Source organism: Bufo gargarizans, chromosome 1 (assembly GCF_014858855.1).
Source record: "Bufo gargarizans isolate SCDJY-AF-19 chromosome 1, ASM1485885v1, whole genome shotgun sequence".
Lineage (NCBI taxonomy): Eukaryota > Metazoa > Chordata > Amphibia > Anura > Bufonidae > Bufo > Bufo gargarizans.
Window position 1 is genome coordinate 378,878,395 of NC_058080.1, and position 22,317 is coordinate 378,900,711.

The following is a 22,317-nucleotide window of genomic DNA, read 5'->3' on the forward strand; positions in this document are numbered from 1 at the left end:
CCTCATTTGTGGGAACGAAACCCAAGACTCTGTTTGGTTTGTTCCTTTATTCTTGGAACGAGACTCTTGTTCCTGAACTTCTTAGGTTAACCCTGACACTCCCAGTTTTCATATGCTTCACATTAATTGCATGCATTATAGCAGAAAAGTGTAAAAGGCCTCTATGCTTTCTGCCTGAGTAATCTGAATAAGGCTTCTCGCTGTATGTGTTCTGTGCGAGCATGACAGGCAATGGGCAGTGTTCACAGCACGTCAGTGATGTATATTTATATGCTGGGAAAGCTCCCAATGTACACGCAGAACGTGTCCATAGGGTTCCATTAGCCTGACGGAGGCCAAAAGTCTGTCCCTTTAATCGCCATCTGGCCTTTCTACAGCATTATAGCTTAAAAGAGAGATAAAAAACCGTATCGAAAAAGTGTAGGCTATGCTATTTCATACATCGGATTCTGGGGGAAAAAGTGTACGTTTTCATTTTACAGTGGGACCCTATGGGTGACGGTGCCACTCTATGGTATCTGCCGCAGGTTTAATTTATACGTCCTGGCATATACGTTAAATGGAGGCCGTAAATGTGATAAGGAAGTATTATAGTAGGTCATTTGAATTTTTGGGTATGTTTCAGGCCTGATGCTAAAGTAGTCATACCCTGCAGGTACACCAACATAGCTTGTTTAGGTGATATTTATTATAATATTTTTTTTTTCCCCAGTAACATTTCTGCTGGGTATTTCTTCAAGATTACATGCGCTTTGTCTTCGAGACGGCGCAGTGTAATTCCAACTGATCATCTCATTCAAGTGAATGGGGCGAGCAGTTGTAATTTCCATACACTGCCCCGCCGCTGCAAAGGAGGTAGCGCACAGGTAATTTTGAAGCGAAAGCCGCAACCGCCCGAGCACCCTGATTGGCAGGAGGTATATGCAGATGCTTAAATACCTCCAAAACATGTGTTGTATTGTTAGGTATTTCTCTTATTTTTGTATGTTGCGTCATTTGCATGTGTACGTTTTTTAACTTGTTCCCTTGTCTCCTGCTCCCCAGTTTGTCCCAGTATGGATATCCGGAATAACCTGACGAGATTTGATGAGCTGGAGGACTGCACTGTAATTGAAGGCCATCTGCAAATTTTGCTTATGTTCACCAGCCAACGCGAAAACTTTAAAGGGTTGAGTTTTCCCAAACTTACCATGATAACGGACTACCTCCTTCTCTTTCGCGTTTACGGCCTGGAAAGCCTCAAAGATCTTTTTCCAAATCTCACTGTCATCCGTGGAACGCGACTCTTTTTCAACTATGCCCTTGTTATTTTTGAGATGGTTCATCTGAAGGAGATCGGGCTGCCCAGCCTCATGCATATAAGCAGGGGCTCTGTCAGGATTGAAAAGAACAATGAACTCTGTTACCTCTCCACCATTGACTGGTCGAAGATTCTGGACTCTGTTGAGGACAACTACATCCATCTTAATAAAGATAACAAGGAGGAATGTGGGGATTCCTGTCCAGGTGTTTTAAAGGGAAAGAACAGCTGCCCGTCTACAGTCATAAATTCAGTCTTTGGTGCGCGGTGCTGGACGCAGGATCACTGTCAGAAAAGTAAGATCTTACTTCCTTTCTTAGCAGGACTGTTGGTGCGCTGATGTTGCTTTTCTGCTCCTTGTTTAGCTGTGTAGGCCGGTCCTTATGGCTAGTTGGCCCACAGCATGGGGAGCCTTCCAGTTTGCTTAGTAATAGAAATGCTAATCGAGAAACGGATACCTACAAAGATATATTTCTCAATGCATAAAGAATTTTACTAGTTATGGTTAAAGGGGGTATTCCGGTTTTAATGATTACGGTACATATTTTTTTTCTTTAGACAATAGGTTGTCTAACTATTTTCTAACTTGCATCTATTTTAAAATGTTGCTTGCAGACCTTTTATTATATCCATGCTTTTGCCTCTCCCTAAGGGGAAAAAAAAAAATGGTACAGCCCATTTAGTCCTGTAAAATGCATCCGTAGGAGAGCTAGATAGGACTAAACATGGTGTCAGTCATGTGAGTCATCCTGTGCCCTCAGGAGTATCATGTGACCTGGCTTACAGTTAAAGGGGTTGTCTCATTTCGCCTTTACAAAGCCGAGACAAGCCACCGCTCCAACCACCTCCCGGCCAGGAGACAGCAGACTTCTCCGGCACTCCGCTGTTTCAGTAGCTCTCATTGCCGTCCATGAGAGCTACAGAAACTGTGTATCACAGAAAGCTTTGCTGTCTACCTAACTCAGAAACAGCATAGCTTGTTGTGCTACACTGTTTGAGTAGCTCTAATGAAAGGCAATGGGAACTACTGAAACAGCAGAGCGCCGGATCACTCTGCTGTCTCCTGGTCAGGAGGCGGTCGGAACTGTGTCTCATCTCTCCTCAGTAACGGCGAGATGAGACAACCACTTTAACTGCCCAGGTATCTAACAGGTGAACAGTAGTGTATTGAGGAAGCAGAACATATACACTATATACAGTACTACTACCTGAAGCAGCACCTCATATCTGTCAGTGTAGAAGCAGATCTCTGTTTGCTGTTTGGTATACCAAACTTTATTAACAAAGTGATAACATCACTTAGAGACAGGCAGCCAGTTTAGAAATCGCTACATATAGGCACACAATAATGTAGTTAGTGCAATAACTACTATAAAAGTAATGATTCCACCACTAGTCCTATTTACTTATCACATGAGTGTGTCCCGTGTGTTGACCTAGCACATGTATGTCAGGGTGTAAAGTGTCACATGACTAATGTCATTTCAGTTTGACAATGGATGCATTACATAGTACTGATACATGGGCTGTACCATTCTTCTGCATGTAGGGGTCATCTACCTGATTTAAGAAAGGTATGTATGTAGAAATACATGTCTATTGGAAAATTGTATGATTTGAGTGTGCAAATATATCATAACACCCCTAACATGAGCCATAAGTATTCCTACCAGTAGAGCAGATTTGCATCAGCTGAAAATCATCAAATTTTTTTGTAACCAGTGTCTTGTTTAAAGGGAGCCTGTCACGTTGAACATGGTGTCTGAGCTGCAGGCAGTGTGTTATAGAGCAGGAGGAGCTGAGCAGGCTGATATATAGTTTTATGAGGGAAGATTCAGTAAAAAAAAAAATTGTACATTTAAAGGGAACCTGTCATCAACATTATGCCGACCTCACTGAGGGCAGTATAAAGTAGTGACAGAAATGCTTATGTCAGCGGTGTGTCACACATCAGCTAAAAGTAAGTGATCGCTGAGAACCAGCATCATAATCACTGCAGCCCAGGCCGTGAAAAGAGTCAAATCTACCTGAGAAGAGTCCTGGTTATTCATCATCTCCTGCTCTCCTGCCAATCTAGAAAACTAGGTATTAGACTGTCAGTCATCAGCAGGTGGGCAGGAGAGCAGGAGCTCATGGATAACCATGACTCTTCTCAGGTGGCCAGGACTCTTTTCCAGGCCTGGGCTGCAATGATTATGATGCTGGTTCTCAGCAACCACTTACTTTTAGCTGATGAGTGACACACCAATGACATCAGCATTTCTGTCACTACTTTATACTGCCCTCAGTACAATCAGAATAAAGTTGATGACCGATTCCCTTTAAATTCCTTTTCATTCTGGGCTTTGAAGCCATGTTGGTGGTCCTGTCAGTGATTGACAGCCCCATGACTGTGCATACAGAGATAGCTGTCAATCACTGATGGGACCACCTCCTTGACGTCAAAGTTTTAAACTTCTCTAGTTGGGCTCAATAGAGGGATTATTTTGGGCTTATTAGCCCTTTTGAGTCTTGTCATAAATTAGGCGCATCCTATGTCAGTAAGTGCACCTGGAGTAAAAATCTACTCCACTCCCGCCGGCCTATGAGGCCCAGCCCCCAGATGTAATGGTAACAGTCAAAATGCTTTATAGTACTCTATGGAGGACATTTAAACTGGTGTAAAGTTGAACTGGCTTAGTTGCCCATAGCAACCAGATTCCACCTTTCATTTCTCACAGCTCCATTTGAAAATGAAAGGTGGAATCTGAATGCTTTGGGCAACTAAGCCAGTTTTTTTCTTTACATCTCCCCCATGTATTATAATGCATTATAAAAGGGAGCAAATACCCAAAATTTGAAGTCTCCAAGCGGGACAAAAGTAAAGTGTTAAAAAATAAAACAAGTCAGGGGACTGTTCAATAGCATCATGACGCCTGTAAACCAATCCATCAAAATATGCACTGCAAGAGCCAAAGGGTGATCTTTCCCTTCTGAACTCTGCAGTACACCCAAGCAGCAGTTTATGTCCACATTTCTGACATTTCAGTGCCCAGTAGAACCCGCCTAACATTTTCTTAAAGGCATGGTGTGTCTCAGATTGCACAAGCTGGGCACAATATATTAAGGACTGAAATGCCATATCTGTAGAAAAATTGCAATATTCACTTTGCACCGTCTGTTGTGAATATTTGCAAAACATCTGTTGGGTCAAAATGCTACCTACACCCATTGATAAATCCTTTGAGGGGTGTGATTTCTAAAATGGTTCACTTCTTGGGGTCTGTACAGTTGCTAGCCACTGCTGTGTAAATCACCAAATGAGGCCTCAAATGCATATCCTGCTCTTTCTCTTCTGAACCTTGCAGTGTGCCCACATAGCAGTATACAAGCACATATGGGGTGTTGCTGTATTCAGGATAAAATGAGTAACAAATTGTGGGGCACATTTTTCTTGTGTTAGGCTACTTTCACACTTGCGTTCGGAGCGGATCCGTCTGGTATCTGCACAGACGGATCTGCTCCTATAATGCAAACGATGGGATCCGTCCAGACTTTACATTGAAAGTCAATGGGGGACGGATCCGTTTGAAATTGCGCCATATTGTGTCAACGTCAAACGGATCCGTCCCCATTGACTTACATTGTAAGTCTGGACGGATCAGTTTGGCTCCGCACGGCCAGGCGGACACGAAAACGCTGCAAGCAGCGTTCAGGTGTCCGCCTTCTGAGCGGAATGGAGGCCAAACAGAGCCATACTGATGCATTCTGAGCGGATCCGCATCCACTCAGAATGCATTGGGGCTGGACGGATCCGTTCGGGCCGCTTGTGAGAGCCTTCAAACGGAACTCACAAGCGGAACCCTGAATGCAAGTGTGAAAGTAGCTTAACCTCTTGTGAAAATGCTAAATCTAAGGCAACATTTTATTAGAATAAATGTGATTCTTCATTTTCACAGCTAAAATGGAGATCAAAGCACTTGCTACACCCCTCAATAAATTCTTTGAGAAGTGTATTTTCTGAAATGGGGTCACTTTTTGGTGGGTTTAAATCTAGTGAAAACTCAGGGTGTCTTTAAATGCGACATGGCACTCTAAAACCATTCCAGAAAAATCTGCTCTCCAAAAGCCATATGGGCGCTCCTTACCTTCTGAGTCCTGCGGTGTGCCCATAGAACAGTTTATGACCACATATGGGGTGTTGACGTATTCAGAAGAAAATGTGTAACAAATTGAGGTGCTCTTTTTCTCCTGTTACCCTTTTGTGAAAATGGAAAAATCTGGGGCTAAAGCAACATTTTACTGAAAAAATTGTCAATTTTAATTTTCAGTGCCAGTTTCGGTTTCTAAATTCTATGAAACACCTGCTGTGTCAAAATGCTTACTACACCCCTTAAAGTAGGGATCAGCAACCTCCAGCACTCCAGATGTTCTGAAACTACAACACCCAGAATCCTCCTTCCCCCCCCACTTTTTGGGGGTTTCCACTGTAGGGGTACTTTAGGGTCTCTTCAAATGAGACATGGCGCCGAAAAACCATTCCTGCTAAATCTTCCGAACCATTCCTGCTAAACCTTCTGAACCTTGCGGTGTGCCCATACAGCAGTTTACAACCAAATTTGAGGGGTTTCTTGAAAACCTGTAGAGTTAGATGGGTGTAGTTTCTAAAATGGGGTAATTTTTGGGGTGGTTGTTATTATTCAAGCCCCACAAAGTCACTTTAGAACAGAATTTTTTTTTTAAGTTCTTACGTCTTAAATTTTTTTAAATTTAATTAACAAAATTATGCCATCATAAATTAGACATGTGTTAATAACCATTTTGTGAGGTATCACTATTTGTCTTAAAAGCAGAGAAATTCATAATTATTTTATATTTTTTATAAATCATGTTGACCAAGATTTATCACTAAGGCTAGTTTCACACTAGCAGCAGCCTTCTCCGGCAGGCTGTTCCGGCGGAGAGCACATAGTGTGCTCCCCGCATCAATTCCTGCCCCATTGAGAATGAATGGGTCCGCACCCATTCCAGATATTGCGTAACGGATGTGGACCCATTCCACGGATGTGTGAATGGATAGGGTGTGGGATTTAGTTTGTATCCCACAGGAATGATAGCCTGTGGTGGATATTGTTCCTTTAGGACAGATGAACTTCTTCATATCTACGCCACTCTGCAGGAAACCGGAGCCTTTAAATATAGTAAAGTTCAGCTGTGTAGTGGGTGCCGTCTCCGCTTCCTGTTTGGGTTTTGTGATATCCTATTAATGACTTCCTATTTAAGCACTACACCTTTGGGAACAAAATGTTTTAACTAAGCAGGGGATATGCTTTCAATTTTTACTTTTTTTTTTTGTTTGTTAGGTGTTGGGGGGAGATATTACACAAAAAGCCATAATCAAAGTTCAACAGGAACTGCACTGACAATCTGCAATAAAGTATAATTGCCAGTGAATGGGGTTGTAAAAAAAAATAATAATAAAAAAATTGCACACTGCAGAAAAAATTCAGTCTAATTTGAGGGCATGCTGCAGATTTAAACAGACTGCATTGTAAGTCATTGGGGTCTGCTAGACACCGTCGATATTCGGGACATAAGGCATCCAGTACCACTTGCAAACACCCCATGTTATATATATATTTTTTTTCCTGCTTCAGTGAACGTCTGCAGCAGCGTGCATGATCCAAGTTCTATGTTTAAACATTTTTTATTTATTTTTTTTATTTCCCCCATATCGATACACACATATATATTTATTTTTTTTCTCAAAAATCCTGCAGTGTTCGCACTGGCTGCTAAGCCCAAGGTGTCACTTCTTGGTTTGTACATATCACTTTTCAAGAATCATCTCCTCATTACAGGCTGGATTAGAATGACAGATAACACAGGATCCACCATTCACAATAGGCGACAGGTGACAGCTTATCTCCTCCCTCCTGACCTCTGCACAGGTCACCTTGATAACTCTCCTATAGAAGTCAGTGGGGTCCGCTCCTGTCCATTGTGTCTATGGCCCATGTGGCTGCTCTCTAAATGCTGGTGACCAAATCTGCCGCATGTAGATGAGATTTGAAAAATTCTCATAGACTTCGCTCCTGCTGTAAATGCTGCAGTTTTTCCTCATGCAGTTCTGGGGAAAATCCACAGCATTTACGCTATGTCTGGCTGTACCCAAAGGCCTTTTTCACACCGCTAATATGATAAATGCTAAAAAAATAATACACAGCGGCTCTACACTTCTGAAATAAAAATAAAAAAAAGTTTTTTTTGTTGTTTCAGACAGGCAGAGAATTAAAAGTCCCTTTACCATGGGCGAGATTTCCGCGCGGGTGCAATGCGTGAGGTGAACGCATTGCACCCGCACTGAATCCGGACCCATTCATTTCTATGGGGCTGTGCACATGAGCTGTGATTTTCACGCATCACTTGTGTGTTGCGTGAAAATCGCAGCATGCTCTATATTGTACGTTTATCACGCAACGCAGGCCCCATAGATGTGAAAGGGGCTGCGTGAAAATTGCAAGCATCCGCAAGCAAGTGCGGATGTGGTGCAATTTTCACGCATGGTTGCTAAGATGACAGTCTAATCACTGTATTATTTTCCCTCATAACATAGTTATAAGGAAAAATGGTAGCATTCTTTAATACAGAATGCTTAGTTGTAGGTCAATTGAGGGTTAAAAAAAAAAAAAATTAAAATTAACTCCCCTCCTCCTCTTGATCACGTAGTTGCCGATCTGTTCTTATTTCTTTAATCATGAGCTGCCGGCTAAAGGACCTATGGTGATGTCACATCACATGGTCCATCACCGTGGTGATGGACCATGTGATTGGACTATCTGATGAGCTCATTGACGTCACCACAGGTCCTTTGACAGGTCCTGAAGAAAGAACAGGAGACCGGCAGTTACGCGATCAATTGGAGGAGGGGAGTTAATTTATTTATTTATTAACCCTCAATTGACCTTGTACTAATTATTCTGTATTAAAGAATGCTATTATTTTCTGTATTGAAGAATTGCACTCACGCGATAAACTGAACAACGGAATGCAATCACAGTCAAAACTAACTGCAATTGCATACTTACTTGCGCGGGTTTGCCGCAATGCATCCGGACCTAATCCGGACAGGCTCATTTGCAAGGGGCCTTAGTTGTTAAAAACTGGATGAAAGTGACTTGTGATTGACTTTTTAGACAAGGAGACCAGTGAGGACAATCATAGTCCCTTTTTATTTTAATATTGCAGCACATTACACTATTCTGTTGCAGGTGTGAACAGGCACTTCCATTACAGCCTGTTTGCCAGTACCTCTTTTAACAGAAAGAACAACCCCAGTGGCATAAGGGCTCATACCCACGAACGTAAGGGCTCCATGCGCCAGACTGCCAATAGCAGTCCGCAATACACAGGCAGTGGCCATGTGCACTCCATGCTGTAGATGCAGACTTATTGACCTGAAGGGGTCCACAAGATAAGGCCAAAGATAGGACATGTCCTGTCTTTTGCAGTGCGGAGGAACAGACCTGAAAGCCCACAGACGCCCTTCCGAGTGTTTCCGTAGGCTTCTGATCCCTGCCTTCGCTCCGCATATAGGTCTAGTCAGATTTTCCAGGTAATCTCAAAGATCCCCCCCATATGAATCTGCACTGAAAATCACCATTAATCCCACTAGAAATACAGATGGCTTAACTGTCCACTCCATTTTTACCTCCCCAGAAAAATCAGCGGCAACATATACATCAGCCGCTCATCTGTATCTGCGGAGTAGAAACATTCATGAAACACATGTGCACGTGAGTGGGGCACTTTTAGGACCCTTGCAGACATTTCAGATTTGATGAGGATTGTCGGCACAGATTCGGACGTCTGCATCCCATCCACTAACAATCCACATCCAGTGTAGAGTAAATTAAGGCTTTTGTACCTTATTCACTTTCTCTGGAAATCTTTATCTGCTGTAAGGGTAGGCGCACACTGAGTTGTTTTGGAAGAACTCAGAAGTGGATTCAAAAGGAATCGGAGATATAAAGAAGAGAACTTCTACTTGTTCTTGCTGGATCCACAAAAACCTGCCTCAGATCCTCCTCTGTGTGAAGCTACCCTTAAAGAAATCCTACAATCTGCAAGAAGTTGTCACTGTGATTTCGTAGTAAAGAGATCACAGAGGGGCACGGAGCATTATCAATCATGTTAATGCTCCGTGCTCCTGCAGTTCGTATTGAGTCTTGGCTGTCATTCACGGAGCGGATGTCACGCACGGCATCCGCTCGTGTGAAACAGCCCTTAATGCAACAAATCCACTGATTTGCTGCACATCAATGGCAGAAATCCAAATGTCGGGCTCTGATTTCTGCTTCGGATCCTCTTGTAAATACATTCCGGATATGCCATAGACGACAAACATTTGAACATACCCCATATGAAGGTTGCTGGGACTCTCAGAGCTGTGGATGAATTTGCGATCGTTCAGGATAACATTTTTCCTCCTCGTCTATAACGCCTTTAAACCCATAGGGACCCATGACGTACCGGTATGTCATCTATAGTTCCGATCACCGGCGATCGCCGCAAACCGCAGGTCAATTCAGACCTGCGGTTTGCGGATTTTTATTGTGCGGGCAGAGTGCCATCGGGTCCCCATGGGGCTGTGTGGGGGACCCGATGCCATGGAAGGCAGCGCAATGACTTCCTGAGGCATCTGTGCTTCCTTCCAGTGAAGAGCCTGTGAGATCCAGCCTCGGAAGCTGTATGAGTAATACACACAGTATTACTCATACAGCCAATGCGTTCTAATACAGAAGTATTGGAATGCATTGTAAAGGAATATACCCCCAAAAGTTCAAGCCCCAAAGTGAGACAAAAAGTATACATATTAGGTATTTCCATGTCCGTATCGACCGGCTCTATAAACATATCATATGACCTAACCCCTCAGATGAACATCGTAAAAAATAAAAACGGCTAAATAAACCATTTTTTTTGTCACCTTACATCACAAAAAGTACATCAGCAAGCGATCAAAAAGGCATTTGCCCACCAAAATAGTACCAATCTAACCGTCACCTCATCCTGCAAAAAATGAGCCCCTACTTAAGACAATCGCCCAAAAAAAAAAAAAATATGGCTCAAAATATGGAGACACTAAAACATAATTTTTTAATTTATTTTTTTAAACCTGTTATTGTGTAAAACTTTGTCACCTTACATCACAAAAAGTGTAATGGCAAGTGAGCAAAAAGTCATATGCACCCCAAAATAGTGCCAATAAAACCGTCATCTCATCCTGCAAAAAAGGAGACCCTACCTAAGATAATCGCCCAAAAACTGAAAAAACTATGGCTCTCAGAATATGGAGACACTAAAACATGTTTTTTTTTTTTTTGTTTCAAAAATGATATTATTGTGCAAAGCTTACATAAATAAAAAAATTTAAAAAAGTATGCATATTTGGTATCGCCGCGTTCGTATCGACCGGCTCTATAAAAATATCACATGACCTAACCCCTCAGATGAACACGATAAAAAATAAAAACTGTGCTAAATAAACCATTTTTTGTCACCTAAGGGCTCTTTCACACTTGCGTTGTCCGGATCCGTCGTGTACTCCATTTGCCGGAAGTGCCCGCCGGATCTGTAACACCGCGAGTGAACTGAAAGCATTTGAAGACTGATCCGTCTTTAAAATGCGTTCAGTGTTACTATGGCAGCCAGGACGCCATTAAAGTCCTGGTTGCCATAGTAGTAGTGGGGAGTGGGAGAGCAGTATACTTACCGCCCGTGCGGCTCCCGGGGCGCTCCAGAATGACGTCAGAGTGCCCCATGCGCATGGATGATGTGATCCATGCGACCACGTCATCCATGCGCGTGGGGCACCCTGACGTCACTCTGGAGCGCCCCGGGAGCCGCACGGACGGTAAGTATGCTGCTCCCCCGCTCCCCACTACACTTTACCATGGCAAACAGGACTTTTGCGTCCTGGCAGCCATGGTAACCATTCAGAAAAAGCGAAACGTCGGATCCGGTAATGCGCCGAACCGACGTTTAGCTTAAGGCCGGATCCGGATTAATGCTTTTCAATGGGCATTAATTCCGGATCCGGCCTTGCGGCAAGTGTTCGGGATTTTTGGCTGGAGCAAAAAGCGCAGCATGCTGCTGTATTTTCTCCGGCCAAAAAACGTTCCGGTCCTGAACTGAAGACATCCTGATGTATCCGGAACGGATTTCTCTCCATTCAGAATGCATGGGGATAATCCTGATCAGGATTCTTCCGGCATAGAGCCCCGACAACGGAACTCTATGCCGGAAGAAAAGAACGCAAGTGTGAAAGAGCCCTTACATCACAAAAAGTGTAATAGCAAGCGATCAAAAAGTCACGCACCCCAAAAAAGTGCCAATAAAACCGTCATCTCATCCCACAAAAATCATACCCTACCCAAGGTAATCGCCCAAAAACGGAAAATTATGGCTCTCAGACTATGGAAACACTAAAACATGATTTTTTCATAAAAATAAAGAAATCATTGTGCAAAACTTACATAAATAAAAATAAAAAAAGTGTACACATCCGTGAAAACCTGGTCTATAAAAATATCACATGATCTAACCTGTCAGATGAATGTTGTAAATAACAAAAAATAAAAACTGTGCCAAAACAGCTATTTCTTGTTATCTTGCCTCACAAAAAGTGTAATATAGAGCAACCAAAAATCATATGTACCCTAAACTAGTACCAACAATACTGCCACCCTATCCCGTAGTTTCTAAAATGGGGCCTTTTTTTTTTTTTTGGGAGTTTCTACTTTAGGGGTGCGTCAGGGGGGCTTCAAATGGGACATGGTGTCAAAAAAACAGTCCAGCAAAATCTGCCTTCCAAAAATCGAATGGCATTCTTTTCCTTCTGCGCCCTGCCGTGTGCCCGTACAGCAGTTTACGACCACATATGGGGTGTTTCTGTAAACTACAGAATCGGGGCCATAAATAATGAGTTTTGTTTGGCTGTTAACCCTTGCTTTGTAACTGGAAAAGAATTACTAAAATGGAAAAATCTGCCCAAAAAGTGAAATTTTGAAATTGTATCTCTATTTTCCATTAATTCTTGTGGAACACCTAAAGGGTTAACGACGTTTGTAAAATCAGTTTTGAATACTTTGAGGGGTGTAGTTTCTTAGATGGGGTCACTTTTATGGAGTTTCTAATCTATGGGTTCATCAGGGGGGCTTCAAATGGGACATGGTGTAAAAAAAAAAAAACAGTCCAGCAAAATCTGCCTTCCAAAAACCGTATGGCATTCCTTTCCTTCTGCGCCCTGCCATGTGCCCATACAGCAGTTTACGACCACGTATGGGGTGTTTCTGTAAACTACAGAATCGGGGCCATAAATATTGAGTTTTGTTTGGCTGTTAACCCTTCCTTTGTAAAAGTAAAAAAAATATTAAAATTGAAAATCTGCCAAAAAAAGTGAAATTTTGAAATTGGATCTCTATTTTCCATTAATTCTTGTGGAACACCTAAAGGGTTAACACAGTTTGTAAAATCAGCTTTGAATACCTTGAGGGGTGTAGTTTATAGAATAGGGTCATTTTTGGGTGGTTTCAATTATGTAAGCCTCACAAAGTGACTTCAGACCTGAACTGGTCCCTAAAAATAGTGTTTTTGAAAACTTCTAAGCCTTGTAACATCCCCCAAAAATAAAATATCATTCCCAAAATGATCCAAACATGAAGTAGACATATGGGGAATGTAAAGTAAAAAAACTATTTTTTGAGGTATTACTATGTATTATGGAAGTAGAGAAATTGAAACTTGGAAATTTGCAATTTTTTCAAAATTTTTGGTAAATTTGGTATTTTTTTATAAATAAAAATGATTTTTTTTTTTACTTCATTTTACCAGTGTCTTGAAGTACAATATGTGACTAAAAACAATCTCAGAATGGCCTGGATAAGTCAAAGCATTTTAAAGTTGTCAGCACTTAGGCCCCTTTCACACGGGCGAGTTTTCCGTGCGGGTGCGATCCGTGCGGCGAACGTATGGCACCCGCACTAAATCCTGACCCATTCATTTCTATGGGGCTGTGCACATGAGCGATGTTTTTAACGCATCACTTGTGCGTTCAGTTGAAATCGCAGCATGCTCTATATTTTCCGATTTTTGACGTGACGCAGGCCCCATAGAAGTGAATGGGGTGTGTGAAAATCGGATGGCATCCGCAAGCAAGTACGGATGCCGTGCGATTTGCACGCATGGTTGCTAGGAGACCATCGGGATGGAGACCCGATCATTATTATTTTCCCTTATAACATGGTTATAAGGGAAAATAATAGCATTCTGAATACAGAATGCATAGTAAACCAGCGCTAGAGGGGTTAAAAAATAAAAATAAAAATTTAACTCACCTTAGTCCACTTGCTCGCGAAGCCCGGCATCTCCTTGTGTCTCCTCTGCGCTGAAGTTGAACAGGACCTGGGGGTGAGCTGCTCCATTAAATAGAGCTTAAGGACCTTCGATGACGTCACTCCGGTCATCACATGGTCTTTTACCATGGTGAATCACCATGGTAAAAGATCATGTGACGTACCATGTGATGACCGGAGTGACGTCATCAAAGGTCCTTAACCGATATTTAATGGAGCAGCTCACCCCAGGTCCTGTTCAACTTCAGCGCAGAGGAGACACAAGGAGATGCCGGGCTTCGCGAGCAAGTGGACTAAGGTGAGTTAAAATATTATTATTATTTTTTTTAACCCCTCTAGCGCTGGTTTACTATGCATTCTGTATTCAGAATGCTATTATTTTCCCTTATAACCATGTTATAAGGGAAAATAATACAATCTTCAGAACATCAATCCCAAGCCCGAACTTCTATGAAGAAGTTCGGGTTTGGGTACCAAACATGCGCGATTTTTCTCACGCGAGCAACGCATGACAATGTTTTGCACTTGCGCAGAAAAAATCGCGCATTTTCCCGCAACGCACCCGGCTCTTATCCGGGCAAAAAAAATGACGCCCGTGTGAAAGAGGCCTTAAAGCGACACTGGTCAGATTTGCAAAAAATGGCCTGGTCCTTAAGGTGAAATAGGGCCGAGTCCTTAAGGGGTTAAAGAACACCACCTGTACCCTCTCCATAGTTTAACATGGCTGATGGCAGAGAATAGGTTCAGTAGAGCAGCAACAGGATGAACCCTGCAGACAGGGGGTGTAGTAGCATCTTCTGTATGAAAGCCGACCCAATGTGGAGTAGCTTTTTACCGTTGTCTTTGGTATATGTACCAAAGAGACTTGCCCTATATTTGTCCCTGAATAGACATGTGTGATACGAATGTATAAGACTGAGTGGAATTATGGTGACTGACATGAAACCTTAGTTAGCATAGCCGTGTATATAAGTGGAAAAGTACTGAGGGTACTGGAGTTCAGGAAAACAAAGAAGATTCTCGGGCATTGTCACAAGTCAGGAAAACAAGTTATTGTGCATGAACACATGAAGTGTTCATAATAATACTTTTCTCTCTGCGCATGATCAAGTAAATATGATCACGCGCTTACATGCCCAATCCCGAGATTATAAAAATCATATTTGCTTATAAAATTAGGGGGGTTTCCGCAGGGAATTTGGGATCCGTTGAAGACACAGCAGATGTGCCTTGCGCTGCTCCCAGATTCTTCCCTGTGCTGATTGTTGGAATCCCCCAATCTGTAGGCAAGGTGTGATGCTACAATATCTGGTGATGTATTGATGCTTTACTCTTACTTACTCATGATAGTCAAGATAACTGTAGTTTTATCATTTATGATAACTCTTATTGTCAACCATAATTCTATTATCATTAATCGTAAATAAAGTAATTGTTTTGCATTAACTCAAGGTCCTAGTCTGTATGCTACTGAGTGCTCCATCGTAGTGTTAGCAACACTTTTATCAGGCAAAACAACATGCCTCAATGAATACTTCTGTTCAGTTTTTACAAAGGAAAATTATGGAAAGGGACCTCAGTTAGGAAGGAAGACTAATGAATCTTTTGCATGTGTCTTTACAGAGGAAGAGGTTCTTAGTCAGCTGTCTAAAATTAATACAAATAAGTCACAGGGGCCTGATGGGATACACCCAAAGCTATTAAAAGAGCTTAGCGGTGAACTAGCAAAACCATTAACAGATTTATTTAACCAATCACTGGTAACGGGAGTCGTCCCAAAAGAAAAATTCACAAGAAAGGTAGTAGGAAGGAAACGGGCAACTATAAGCCTGTAAGCCTGACATCAATAGTGGGGAAATTAATGGAAACCCTACTTAAGGAGAGTTTTGTGGAACATCTAAAATCCCATGGATTGAAAGATGAAAAACAGCATGGGTTTACTTCAGGAAGATTATGTCAAACTAATATTATAGATTTTTTCGATTGGGTGACTAAAATAGATGGCGGAGGTGCAGTAGACATCGCTTATCTAGACTTTAGTAAGGCTTTTGATACTGTCCCACATAGAAGGCTTATCAATAAATTGCAGTCTTTGGGCTTGGACTCCCATATTGTTGAATGGATTAGGCAGTGGCTGAGGGACAGACAACAGAGGGTTGTAGTCAATAGAGTATATTCAGACCATGGTCTTGTTACCAGTGGGGATCTGTTCTGGGACCCATATTGTTTAATATCTTTATCAGCGAAATTGCAGAAGGCCTCGATGGTAAGGTGTGTCTTTTTGCTGATGACACAAAGATTTGTAACAGGGTTGATGTTCCTGGAGGCATACACCAAATGGAAAAGGATTTAAGAAAACTAGAGGAATGGTCAAATAATCTGGCAACTAATATTTAATGTTAAGTGCAAGATAATGCACCTGGGGTGTAAAAACCCAAGAGCAGAATATAAAATCAGTGATACAGTCCTAACCTCAGTATCTGAGGAAAGGGATTTAGGGGTCATTATTTCAGAAGACTTAAAGGTAGGCAGACAATGTCATAGAGCAGCAGGAAATGCTAGCAGAATGCTTGGATGTATAGCAAGAGGAATTACCAGTAGAAAGAGGGAGGTGCTCATGCCGCTCTACAGAGCACTAGTGAGACCTCATTTGGAGTATTGTGCGCAGTACTGGAGACCATATCTCCAGAAGGATATTGATACTTTGGAGAGAGTTCAGAGAAGAGCTACTAAACTAGTACATGGATTGCAGGATAAAACTTACCAGGAAAGATTAAAGGACCTTAACATGTATAGCTTGGAAGAAAGACGAGACAGAGGGGATATGAAAGAAACTTTTAAATACATAAAGGGAATCAACAAGGTAAAAGAGGAGAGAATATTTAAAAGAAGAAAATACATAGTTTTAAATTAGGCTACTTTTACACTTGCTTTCAGAGCGGATCCGCTCATATAATGCAGACGATGGGATTCGTTCAGAACGGATCCGTCTGCATTATATTTTAGAGAAAATTCTAAGTGTGAAAGTAGCCTCAGACGGATCCGTCCAGAGTTTACATTGAAAGTCAATGGGGGACGGATCCGTTTGAAAATTGAGCCATATTGTGTCAACTTCAAACGGATCCGTCCCCATTGACTTACATTTGCCTCCGCACGGCCAGGCGGACACCCGAACGCTGCAAGCAGCGTTCGGGTGTCCGTCTGCTGAGCGGAGCGGAGGCCAAACGGTGCCAGACTGATGCATTCTGAGCTGATCCGCATCCACTCAGAATGCATTGGGGCCGTACGGATGCATTCGGGGCCGCTTGTGAGAGCCTTCAAACGGAACTCGCAAGCGTAGCCCCGAACGTTAATGTGAAAGTAGCCTAAGGCTAGGTCTACACGACGACAGTTGTCGCGCGACATTTTGTTGCACCAATGTCGCGCGACAATTTTTATAATGGCAGTCTATGGTGTCGCACTGCAACATGCGACATGCTGCGACTGCGACGCGACAGTCGCAGAAAATCCATTCAAGATGGATTTTTCTGCGACTGTCGCGTCGCAGTCGCAAGCATGTCGCATGTTGCAGTGCGACACCATAGACTGCCATTATAAAAATTGTCGCGCGACATTGGTGCAACAAAATGTCGCGCGACAACTGTTGCGCCCTATCTGTCGCGCGACTTTTTGTCGCGCAACAAATGTCGTCGTGTAGACCTAGCCTAAGAGGGGCAAAGGTTTAAAAGTAATATCAGGAAGTATTACTTTACTGAGAGAGTAGTGGATGCATGGAATAGCCTTCCTGCAGAAGTGGTAGCTGCAAATACAGTGGAGGAGTTTAAGCATGCATGGGATAGGCATAAGGCTATCCTTCATATAAGATAGGGCCAGGGGCTATCCATAGTATTTAGTATATTGGGCAGACTAGATGGGCCAAATGGTTCTTATCTGCCGACACATTCTATGTTTCTATGACGTGGATGCATGAATGAGCCCTTAGGCTCCATTCACACGTCCGCAATTTCATTCCGCATTTTGCGGAACAGAATTGCAGACCCATTCATTCCTATGGGGCAGCACGATGTGCTGCCGGGACACGGAATTGCGGGTCCGCACTTCCGTTCTGCAAATAAATAGAACATGTCCTATTCTTGTCCGCAATTGCGGACAAGAACAGGCATATTCTATTAGTGCCGGCAATGTGCGGTCCGCAAAATGCGGAACGCACATTGCCGCTTTCCGTGTTTTGCGGGTCTGTGTATCCGCGAAACACGTTGCGGACGTGTGAATGGATCCTTGGGCTGAGACTGCACCTTTTAACTTTTTGGTCACATGACAAAACAATCGCTGTTCATAGGGAATGTATAGAGGAATTTGAAAACCTCTGCAGAGTTGCTGCGTCTAAGTGAGTATTGCAGGAGCAATTTGGTCGCTGTGAAATCATTGAAGACTTGAGTAGCTAACTTTTTTAATTTCTACATGTTGGGGTTTTAGGTTCACAGTGATTTCCTTTTTCCTCAACAGTTTCGGACAATTAGGCCTCATTCACATTTTCGTTTTTCACTGACTTGTGCACGTACCTATTGATTTAAATGTGCCGGTTCAAATTTCAGTATTTTTTTTACTGACAGTGGGTCAGTAAAAAAATCACGGAGACATGCACTACTTTGATCCGTGATGCGGACCAAGCACGCCCTTTGAAGTCTATAGGTCTGTGAAAATCCCAGATACACCATGGATAACATCTGTAGTGCATCCGTTTTTCACTGAAGACTGATAGGAGATTCTTTGGAAATTAGTTTTCAACTGAGCAACTTCAGTGAATTACGGATGACACACGGATGGTAAAAACAGAGACACGGGCCAACCACGGCTCCTTCATGGACATCTTCACGGATGAAACAGGTACCCTTTTTGTCGGACGTGACACTGATAGCCTTATAGGGAGTGAACCAAATGTTCCCAATAATTGCCTGATCATCAGTGGAGATGAGGACTGCATTTACATGTGCCAATCACCTCCGCTGTATGGGGACAAGCGGGATTGATACAGCAATTGATTGTCCCCATATAGAACCATTGTTCCTGGGCAGCAGACCCCTGTTTATACAGCATGATCTGTTGCACAGAAACCATGGGGGCATAGATTTCTGGCAGTCTTTATATCCCCTGCCCTGCCAGAGGATTCGCTTAATTTATGGTAAGGCGCACCCCTGCCAATCAGATGCTGATGACCTGTCCATAGATGATCATTAAGAAAAAAGTATAGAACCCCTTTAAGTGCTGGAATCTACTCGGTGCATTCCCTGTGGACAGTAATTTCACATTGATATTTTTTTTGTAGTGTGATTTAAAAAATGTCATTTCTGTGCGCAGAAAACTTTCAGGAACAATAGTGTCTAACTACAGAAGTCTACAAAATGGTTTTCTCCGCTTTTCTCTAAGCGCTGATGAACGTGTGAAGCCCGTGCTGTGGACTGCAAATTGCAATGCACGGGCACTGTCCGTAGGGCAGGCGCATTAGGATCGCAGACCCATTCACCTGATTGGGTCCGCGATCCTTCCGTTCCGCATAAAGATAGAGCAAGTTTTATCTTTTTGCTGTGCGGAAGCACGAAACGGAACACCAAAGAGTGCTTCCGTAGTGTTCCGTTCTGTTCTTCCGTTCCACATCTCCGGATTTGCGGACCAAATAAAATAAATGGGTCCGCATCCGTGATGTGGAATGGCCACGGAACGGTGCCCGTGCATTGCGGATCTGCAAATGCGGTCCGCAATACGGCAACGGGGCATCACACGTTTGTGTGAACGAGCCCTAAGGCTTTTGTGCATTGACTAGCATACATATGAGATAAACCTTTGTGTACACAGATTGCAATAAAATCATCAGATTGAATGTCTTCAAGGCATAGTCACACTGGCAGGTTTTATTTCAATGCAAATGGCGAATCTTGTGATATTCCCATATATAGTTTCTCCGTTGTGCTGGTACTTGAAGGGGTTAAGGGAGCAGGAACGCAAACATGACTCATACTTGTAAGGTACACTCTGTCTTGTTCAACCTTTTCCCACAGCTCACCTGCTGCCTGCCTCTTAAGGCGGGTTTACACACTGTGACATACAGCCGATTGTCAGGAAGGAAGCGTTCCTTCCCGTATGTAGACTGTTGTATTTACATGCAACAAGCTCCTCCACAGTATGGGGACGAGGGATCGCTATTGCGATTGCTCGTCTCCATACAGAATCATTGTTTCATGCGGTTTGCTGCCCAGAAACAATGATTGGTGGTGCCTGCACGAATGACAGGAACACTCGATGAATGAGCGTTTCGCTTGTTTATCTGGTGATCGGCACATTTAGAGGGGCAGCTTGTCTGGAGTAAGCATTCGTAGGAACGTTTGTTCCGGATAATCTGCCCGACAATCGGACAGTGTAAATCTGCCTTAAAGCTGGCTCATGCACATGACCGTAGTTTTAGTCCACATCCAATCTGCATTTACTTCAGTGGCATTGCACAAAATCCTGTGTAGCACACCGTGTGCTGTCCGCATCCGCACGTCCATTCCGCGACACCGCACTAAAATAGAAAATGTCAGGCAGCTCTTACAGAGTGCAGGCAGGACATACCATTCCACAAAATGCGGAACGCAGATGACTGGTATCCTTGTTTTGCGGATCCGCAAAAACACCAGTGGCCTTGTGTGTGATGCCTTAAGGTGATTCATGAGGAACCATGTAGAGAGCGGGAAGGGAATGGTCATTGACTAAAAGGAATTTCCTTGCTCCATAGAGCAAATGATTCCAGAGTTTATGGAGTTTCTCTGGACTGGAGAAAAAGTAGTGACAATGGTGGGGGTTAAAGACTTCTGACGCTACTTCCATTTTAAAGAGGACCTGTCGCCTCTCCTTACAATGCCTGTTTGTAGTAATAATTCTGGAGTATGTATTCCTATCATTGTTTTGTGACTCCGCTAGAATTCCTACTGTCTGTAATAAAGATCCACATAGCTGTTACAAGTCGGGGGGAGTTCGTGCTGCTGGTGTCAGACTGCGCAGGGACCCCCCCCCCCCCCCCCCCCCCCCTTCCCCAACTGGTAACACACAAATGGACCTTTATTGCAGACTGCTGGCAATTCATCCAGAACTTCTAGTAGGAATAATAGAGGGATGGCGCCAAATTGGGTCATAAGAATAGATGCTCCAAAATGTGTTTTTAAAAGGGGGATGCAAGTACTTACTAAATTAGAAATATCAGGAGAGGTGACAGATCCTCTACGTCTACTACAGTAAGCCGGCTAATAGAAGCAAATGATGGAATACATTGAAATGTACAGGTGTTATCACCTCTGCTTTACACTATGCTACCGCTACTGTTTAAGGCTCCGTTCACACCTTTGCTAATATTTCCATTGTATCAGAACAACAAAAATAACGAGCGTAAAATCTGTTGACTGATGGATATGAAGGACCCCATTACCTCTGACAAGGGCCTCAGGGAGCCATCCAAAATAGCTCAGCCTTTCTGCCACATGTGGTTGTATCCGGACACTGTCCGTGGCCTGCACGATGGTCACAGGGCAGTGCAGCCTGAGAACTGCAGGGAGTCCTGTGTTGCTCTGTGGGGGTCATTTATTAAGGGACTTGTAACTTTTCTTTACTAAAATAGTCACAAGTCCCTTTTTTAACCATCAATGCAACAGTACTTAGTCACATGGCTGGTTTCATGCCATGTTGTGTGTAGCGGCACCTGGAATCTGACCCTGGCAAATTTAGGGGTTTCTTTTTCGCCAGGCACAAGGACTGCCATCGATGCACCTAATTTATGACTATGCACACACCTTATCATAAATAGACAAATCTTATGGCAGTGCATAAGATTTATTTTATTTTTGCTCAATTTTAGGACATTTTATTTTTATTTTATTTATACTGTGTTACTGTGTTTTTTTTTGTGTTACTATACCTGCTTGCTACGTTGCTGGCTGCTGGTGAACATCAGCTTTCAGATGTACCATATGATCAGCTGATGGTGGCATGTATGAGGCTGGGGACCTGGTGGAAGGGAGGTACATAGGTTGGGGGTGGTATACCAGTAGCCTACAGTTTTTTTGGTGTGTGATGGGTGCCTGGTATCGATGCATGTATTTGGGAATACCCTCAGTGAATAATGCCAACTTGTCTGAAACACAAGACATGGATGGAGCCTAAGTAATTCATATGACAGTGGTGGCCAGGAAAACACGGTCCGTGTCGCCTACGGCTTCCCTGACCTGAACTAACTGCATCATGTCAGTACAGGACAATAGATCTGCAATCGGTATAGTGCAGTCACTTCAGGTCTGTGCTTTTCCACTCTTTCCTTTTTTTTTTGGCGTGTTTTTGCCGCAGATCTCGCCTATGCATTGAAAAGGGCGAAATAGTACGGATTTCAGCATCTGCAAAGCAAAGTGCACATGAGATTTGTCGGATCTCATACACTTTGCTTGTACTGTATTATGCTGTGGTTTTTCCACATGAGAATTGCGTAGAAAAAAAAACGCATTGTGTGCTAGTAGCTTAAGAGATCAGATAAAAATGAAGTACCAGTATATATTATATAATGTCGGCCTGTATACTGCTGTAGGACAAGAGTAGGAAACG

At 43.0% G+C, this 22,317-nt stretch overlaps 1 protein-coding gene across 1 annotated transcript in view; it reads left to right on the forward strand.

Moving 5' to 3' along the window:
- Positions 1-22,317, forward strand: part of INSR (insulin receptor) — a 140,589-nt gene that overhangs the window by 43,142 nt on the left and 75,130 nt on the right. The window contains exon 2 of the mRNA XM_044270099.1: positions 1,045-1,596. Within this exon, the coding sequence (XP_044126034.1) occupies positions 1,045-1,596 (552 nt within the window). The remainder of the gene's footprint in view (positions 1-1,044; positions 1,597-22,317) is intronic.